This window comes from Microchirus variegatus, assembly GCF_963457635.1.
Source record: "Microchirus variegatus genome assembly, chromosome: 4".
NCBI classification, from domain to species: domain Eukaryota; kingdom Metazoa; phylum Chordata; class Actinopteri; order Pleuronectiformes; family Soleidae; genus Microchirus; species Microchirus variegatus.
Window position 1 is genome coordinate 27271647 of NC_139805.1, and position 8351 is coordinate 27279997.

The 8351-nt window shown below is 42.6% G+C and overlaps 1 protein-coding gene across 1 annotated transcript; it reads left to right on the top strand.

Annotated features, from left to right (window-relative positions):
* Positions 1–766: 766 nt before the first annotated feature.
* b3galt2 (UDP-Gal:betaGlcNAc beta 1,3-galactosyltransferase, polypeptide 2) lies at positions 767–2086 on the top strand (the record flags this gene model as incomplete). The annotated part of the gene is made up of 1 exon (XM_083888507.1): positions 767–2086. The coding sequence occupies one exon, from the start codon at positions 767–769 to the stop codon at positions 2084–2086; it is 1320 nt and encodes a 439-aa protein (XP_083744633.1).
* Between the last annotated feature and the right edge of the window lie 6265 nt (positions 2087–8351).

The following is an 8351-nucleotide window of genomic DNA, read 5'->3' on the forward strand; positions in this document are numbered from 1 at the left end:
TTTGCAGCAGCTGTAATTCCCTGTGCCACTGACATGCCTGCAACAGTGTTTTCATCATTCCCCATTTTCATTTGCCCTGGAAGCCTCATCCCAACAGCCTGCTGCGTTCTACACCCCTGTCCTATCAAAGATGCTACGATGCTATCATATCGTTTCAGTTTCTCCCCGTTTACCTATAGTACTATTTATCAAAGTTAGCTATTGCTTCACCAGGAAGCTGTAATTGGGGCTTTTGTATCTGACAGAAATGAATTCTGATTTATTCTGTGTGTTCCGTAACCAAACCATAAATAAAATGATTATGAAACGAAGTCAGTGCTTCCCACAAGTAGGATAAAATACCCATCTGCAACTGAGACAACTGACACATGGCTGCGTGCCAGCGGATAGGAGGTGTTTTTTGGACCACTGCCAATGCTGATTTATCTCTCTTTTTCCCCCACTTTTCAGATCAGAGAGAGCAAACACAGAGGAGGTGACCCTTATCATATCCTGAAGGAGACAAGACATAGAGCACGACCCCGTGTTTGTCTGCAGTGCCAGTGCCTTTCTAACTCCGCCAGGAGCCCTTTTTAAATCCTGCTACAAGTTCCACTGGTGGCCTCGGACGTTCCCTTCTCCACCAGGCGACTCGCTCCATCCCAACTGCCAGCTCAGACCCTCTGACTGTTGGCAACCACATGTTTGAAGTGACTGCATATGGCCGCCGCCGCCGCCGCCGCCCATTCTTGAGCAGAAGCAATTTCTCGCGATCCCAATCTGCACCATGCAGTGGAGACGGCGGCACTGCTGTCCCATCAAGATGACCTGGACCATTAAGCGTTCACTTTTTCGGACCCATGTGGCAGGCCTCCTCTCGCTGGCTCTGCTCTTTACCTTTGTCTTATTTTTCAGCCACCAGGACTGGCTGCCAGGACGCAGTGGACCCCGGGAAAACCCACTGACCTACACCATTAGGGGATTTCGCAGCCCCAAGGGAGAAGCTAACCAAAGTAGCTCCCTGAGGAGCCTGTGGAGGGAAGCAGGATATGCAGGGCCAAAGCCTTTTCTCAACCTCAGCTCTCTGCTGGCAGATGGGATAGCAGTAGAGGCCGGAGGCGGCGGTGGAGGAACCAGGATGGGTGTAATGGGGCTTGGGGACTCCATGAGCGCTAACAACAGTTTACAGAAGGAGATGGGTGTTGGAGGGAGGCTCAGTGCTCAGCCTTACCGCTACATACTGAACGAACCCTTCAAGTGCAAGGACGCCTCGCCTTTCCTCATACTCCTCATCGCCGCAGAACCGGGCCAGGCCGATGCCCGCAACGCCATCCGTCAGACGTGGGGGAACGAGAGCGCAGCGATGGGCCTGGGGTTTGTCCGTATTTTCCTGCTCGGAAAAGGAAAGAGCTCTGACGCCTACCTGCAGAGCAGCATCGAGGAAGAGAGTCGCGTTTACCATGACATCATTCAGCAGGACTACCAGGACACTTACTACAACCTGACCATCAAAACCCTGATGGGCATGAACTGGGTGGCCACCTTTTGCCCACACGCCTCCTATGTGATGAAGACAGACAGCGACATGTTTGTCAACACGGAGTATCTCATCCAAAAGCTACTGAAGCCTGAGCTTCCGCCTAAGCAAAGGTACTTCACCGGCTACCTGATGAGGGGTTATGCACCAAACAGAAACAAGGACAGCAAGTGGTACATGCCGCCGGAGCTGTACCCAAGCGAGCGCTACCCAACGTTCTGCTCAGGCACGGGGTATGTGTTCTCAGGGGACTTGCCCGAGCTGATCTACCAGGCCTCTCTTAGCATACGCAGGCTGCACTTGGAGGATGTTTACGTGGGGATCTGCTTGGCAAAGCTGCGCATCGACCCGGCGCCCCCTCCCAACGAGTTCCTCTTCAACCACTGGCGGGTTTCGTACTCCAGTTGCAAGTACAGCCACCTGATCACGTCGCATCAGTTCCTCCCGAACGAACTCATCAAGTACTGGAACCACTTGCAGAGCAACAAACACAACGCCTGCATCAACGTGATCAAGGACAAGAACGGCAGGTACAGACACCGAAAGTTTCACGGGGAGAGACCTCCGTGATACGTCCTGTGACAAAAACCCACTTCAGAAAAAAAGAAAAAAGGGAAATAGGTACATTCTAACTGCAGCCATTGGAAGGCATGTTGAACCCAGCACTATACACTATATGGGAGAAGCACATTGTTTTTGGTATTGTGTACAGTTGATGATCCAAACTATTTTTTTAATTTGAGAAAAAAAAAAAGATTATTAATTATTGTTAAAGTGGTGAGCTATTTCTGAGGGGAAGGCCATGTATGTGTTCATGAGTATTCAGGTGCCAACAGAAAGGTGATTTATTTATACTACAGTTTATGTGTAGCTTCTTCTCCAAAGGGTATGAGTACGGTATGTCACACTGCAAATCTTAGAAAAAGAAAAAAAACAAAACAACACGATCGTGTTTACACAGACAAAGGGAAATGTACGTGTATTATGTCAAAAGTTACACTACCTAAATATGAATGAAAGTATCTTTGACATTGACCAGTTATGCTGCCCTGTTTTTCTGTGTTTACGTCACACAACACTTAAGGTTTATCCGTCATGTACTGTATTTTATTTCGAAGGGGAAATGCGACACAGAATCACCCAGAAGCACATCAAGAGATGACTGAGATTGTATTTTTTAAAGCTTTACATTGAGTATGACTGCACTTGAGCAAATGTGCAATGAATCAATTAACAATTAAATGTATTGAAGTCATTTATTTTGTTGGAAACTGTGTGTGTGTTTTTCTCTGGGATCCTTGATGAAACTTTGAGTGGATCATTCCATTATGACAATTCATTTGGGGGCCAATATTTGCAACAGGTCAACGGTTTGACTCCCAGTTCCTTACTCAGGTTTCTTCCCACAGTCCAAAGACGTGCAGATTGCAATAAGGTAAACTGGATTCTCTAAATGGGGACAGTAAGTGTGACAGGTCATTTGTCTCTGTGATGGACTGGTGATTTGTCCAGGGCGTAGAATACGCATCCAGATAAGAATGCATGGAAATTAATAAGGTTGTTTTTAATTTAAAGTTATCTGATGTATCATTCGTTTACATTTTTTTGCTTTAAAGGTGCCATATGTAAGAATGTGGCCAAAAACGGTTACTACATTCAAATTCAAACTACCAAGGTCTTTTAGGTTTCCTTTCCCGACATAACTGGCAACCCATGGTTGCTCGGCAGCTGAGACTCTACTGACTGCAATGATTGGTAGACGGCGGTTGGTGGCGCCACATGCCAAAACATGATTTCAAAACATAAACATGATTTGCAGTCTGCAAAATATTTTTTAATGCAAATATTTTGTCTGTACTATTGTTGTTGGTGAGTTCAGTTTGTTATATGAACATTATTCCTCAGTCTCTGTGACATATTAGGAGGATTTTATGGCCAGTTGCTTTAGATTTATTACATAATGCACCTTTAAACGGGTCAATCACTGAAGTAATTGCACATTTGATTTATTTTCTAACCTTTTGGTCCATAAAGAAAAAAACATTCAAACTGACTAATCTATTGTAAAATTAGTTGATTATTAATTTAGTAATTGATTTATAGTTGCAGCCCTAATATTAAGTCTGCTTTTAGCTTAGGTACAATCAGTGAGTTTATTAAAAAAAAAAAAAAAATTCTTAGTAGCTGTTAAAGAGGGACTCACTAATTCAAATCAGTAATATATTTCAACTATTATGTTTTATTAAATGCCACTGGTAAATGACACACTCCTTGGTAATATTTGCTAATTAAAAATAATTTGAATAAAATGTAAATTGCACATTGTTAAGCAACTCAAGGACACATCGAGACTCAAACAATCACTGGTTTACCGGCCATCTTTGTGGTTATAACGTCAAATGTGCTGCAGATAAAAACATACACATTAAACATTTAATTGCACCTGGATGCAAACATGCCTCACAATACATATGTGTATTTTCAAAGATTGTGTGTGTGTATGTGGGTGTGTGCATATTTACTGTGTCTCTATGTGTGACTCAGGGGTGGAGAAAGCCAATAAATAAACGCACACTCCAGTGCTTGAGGCGCCACCAACAAAAAGGGCATATAATTGGGTGATGACTTGAAATAGCCTATATCAGATTACGGTAATTTAATTAAACTAATGGAGAGCTTGGGCTCCTGCACATTTTTTTTTTTCCACAGGCTTCACTTCACATCTGTCAGTCTCGTTTTTTTTTAATCACCTGTACGTCTGAGCGAGGCCTGTTCGGGGAGCTGTAAAAATGAAGAAACCTCACACAACGGTATATTTTAACGCCGCTAATCACAGAGCATAGCGGCGTCTTAAGGGAAGGAGGAGGAGGACGGCTGAAGGCGGCGCAGGACGGGAATGTTATCGAGACGCTCATCGCAGATAAACTGCACAGCGGCAACGGGAGTTATTTGACGCTGGATCCCAGAAGCAAAGAGACAACAGCTTTATTTATTACTTCTCATGCACACTCTTGTGTTTACAGCTCGACTGTTATCGCAACAGTTTTAAATTTTACGGCAGATACGACACACACACACACGCAGTCTATCGCTCTCATTCTCTATATTTATCACTGTTCTTCCTCACGTACAGTACAAGGATGTGCGCACTTTTCAGCTGAAGTGAGAAATGCATAAACAGCATACGTGTGTCTTTCGTATTCCACGTACACCTGTGGGAAGTAAGTAAGAGATCTAAGTTTATATATCCCATATGTCTCCCTCCGCTCTCTCAGCGACATGATTTTCAGCATCTCTTGTGGGATCGCGGACAGAATCTTTTTTATTTAAGTGTCAGAGACTTCACCGGCAGACATCTCTGTAGTATTTTGTACATGTACTGTTGTTTCTCCTGGTTCGTTGGAGCAAGGTGTGACAGTCCAGAACTTGTACATACTTTTTTTTTTATTTCCCAGCGATGCTCTCTCACAGGCACAAGTGGATGTCTGTATTGGAAAAAGAGTAACATGGACCTTTTATAGGTACACATTTATTCCAATACAGAACAAAATAAAGGCCTTGTTTTGTGTCCCAGCAGTGGTGAAGGTCATAAGCAAATTGTGTGATTATAGTACGAGTATCGAGGCGGTTTTATGTGCCGGTGTAATCACATCCACACTAAACAAAACACCACTTTCGGAAAAAAAACAAGAGAAAATCCACTTCCATTCTCATGGCCACTCTTGCATGCGGTGCAATTCACAAAAAAATACTGCACCGGTGCCCGCACGGTATTCATCACCCTCCATTAGTAATGATTAAAGTCATGACTCAAAGCAAAAAAAAAAAGGATACTGGGAACAAGGCCGGGCATCGTTCATGCATGTCCTATGCAATCAGACAACCAGATTGCTAGCATCCGGCTGCATTCAGCCCTTAAGCAAATAATGAAAATGAAGGAGGGGCACGCAAGGGAAAATGAGAGTGTAAAACTGAGATGGACTGTTCTGCTTCTGGAGAGAGGAAGTGTAAGAAACAAAGGCGTGAATTCAGGTGGCTGTGCACGTATAAGAGAAAAGGATGAGGAGGAAAGAGGAGACGGAATGAAGGAAGGAAGGGGGGGTAGTGATGAATGAACGGGTAAGGAGCAGTGACTGATCAGTATTGAAAAACCTGTGCTCCTGTAAACGCAGTACAAAAGGCTAACGGTGGAAACGGATTGAGATGTCCGCCGTGATGGAGTGGAGGAGGTGGCCGCGGCTACAACATCGCAGCTGCAGTTCCTCGGAAACCAGGAAACATCTACTGTCTCTGCTGCACGTCTCTCTCGCTCCCTCCATCCCCGATCCAATCCGGTGGCCTTACATCAAATAAACGGGCCAATTATGACATAAAAGAATTGAATAATCAGCAGGTCGAGCGTGACAGACTCCTCCTGTGCAGGGGCAAATCTGTCTGACACCACAGGGCATCCAGTCAATTACACTGCACCACCTAAGCTGTCGGACGGGACAGAAAAGAAAAGAAAAAGAATGAAAGAAACCAGGAAAGAGAAAATACACTTGAGAAGGAGACAAATCTCTTGACCTTTCTGGAACAGCCAGGCCTGGTACCTGAGTAATATCTCTCTGTGGGCGAGACTGATGAACCCTAATGGAAGTTTTTAGGAGAAGAATAAATGAATTTGACAGAGAAAAACGATCAGCGTCACAGCTGAACGCCCGTTAGCTAGTAACCCGCGGAGGAGAAATCAACAAACGATGTCATTTTAATGATAATGATTGCTATTCTTTACAACCCCATAATATTAAAGGGATGTGATTTTGTTTATGTAATTTACTCTATTCTCATGAGATTAGTATTACTTGGAGACCTCTGGTGACCCCCAGGTAATTAATCCAGTGCGAATAGGACTTTTGACAACACTTTAAAGACAGTGCATGCTAATTATTGTGTGTGATAGGGCAGATTGAAATAAAGGCAAGTTTATTTTCAAGATAATTATTGGATCACAAATTTAATACTGAAGAATATTTTAATATATAAATAATTTTAATGTAATTTTCAAATTCAGGAAATGATCCTTTTGCTCTGATGCACTTTGACAGTGAGCTGACTTTCTTCAAAAAAACAAAAAGTATCTCGGAATAACTTGATATTTACCATCATAATAGTCGGCATCACCCTGAACAAGAATGTGTTGAAAATATTTGCAAACCTCTTAAGGAATAATTTTTAATGAATTTTTGAAATTCAGGAAATTATCCATTTGCCTTGATGCACTTTGACAGTGAGCTGACTTTCTGCTCAAAAACAAAAAGTATCTAGGAATGACTTAAAATTTAACATCATAATAGTCGACATCGCCCTGAACAAGGATCTGTTGGAAATATTTGCAAACAGATATAATTTTAATGAATTTTTGAAATTCAGGAAATGATCCATTTGACCAACCGTAACATGTTTTTCTTTAACCAAAGTGCCTTTAACTGTGTGCAATCATATTTTTTTAATAGATTATTGAAATGTACAAATAAAACAAGCTAAATAGTCATTTAATTGTAAAATTCAGTGAAAGTAATTTCAAATATCAGTTTACAATGTATTTTTCATTCACAGGACAAAACTGTAAATTTCAGTGACAGTAAAAATATGTTAATTTTACAGTAACATAATGGCAACCCAGCTGCCAGTTCTTTACTGTGTTTTTACAGGAACATTTCTAACAGTGTAACACTTCAGACCTGAAGGTCAAGACTATACTAGCTTAGCATAGTAACGGTAACTACCATGGCTTCTTGTTAGCATAATTTGCATGTGACTTTTGACCTGGAAGCACAAGATAAGTTTCGGAAGCGAAGGTGAGGTGAGGTGAGGCTTGTAAGGCCGTACACCGTACAGTCTTATCATCACTCCTCTGGAAATTGGCAGCCACGGCATCCAGAAAATCCAGGGAACCACCTGGCACACATATCTAAACCCATGGTGCATGCAGACTGAGGTGTTTTCAAAGTGGTCCGGGTGATCAAAGAACTTTCCTTTCTCAAAAACTTTATCACCATAGGAGAGAGAGAGAGAGAGAGAGAGTGCTGATTAGTCTGACTGGCATTCACTCCATGCCTCAGCCTCAGCCTTTTCCTCTTCATAATCCCATGACATAGTGTACCTTAGATTGGCCTAAAGAAAGGAAGGAAGGTACAGGCACTGGTAGAATACCAACGAGAGCTGTAGAGATACGATATTTCTCCAAAAGTGAACTGAGTGGTGGAAAGGCAAGGACATAGAATGTAATGTACTAATAGAGTAAGATTGACTGATTATCAAACACTGCGTGAACTGCCATTTCCATGGACTAGACTGGGACCTGAAAATAAGATTTCAGCAAATTAACCAAAGCTCCTGGAATAAAATCTGTGTCTGCTTAGATATTTTCTTATCTCCTGGTTGAAAACAAGTTTTTAAACTGTCTTGTAGAGAAAATTCATCTTTTTCAGTTCGCTGCTACTGTAGCCTTGTTTAAAGCTCACATAGAGTGGTCCTGTTGTTAGATATGGAGGTCTACTTACATACATTAACTTGTTTTTATGGTCAAAAACCTCCTAGTTGCTGTAAACGAGCCGATAGAAATCCTCTTTTCTGACGGTGTTTCCCAGCTGCGAGATTTGAGACTCAACTCTCTCACCCAGAAGACAGAGTCTTGTGATTGGCCAGTACCCGGAAGTGCATCCGCTCTCAGATGCGCAGCTCCCCCCTCTGGAACGGTGGATGCACTGCTCCTCATTATCAAAACATTGTTTTAACAGTGTTTAAAAATAGCTTCTTCACGACTCCCCGCCGCAGTCCCTTTTGTGACTTT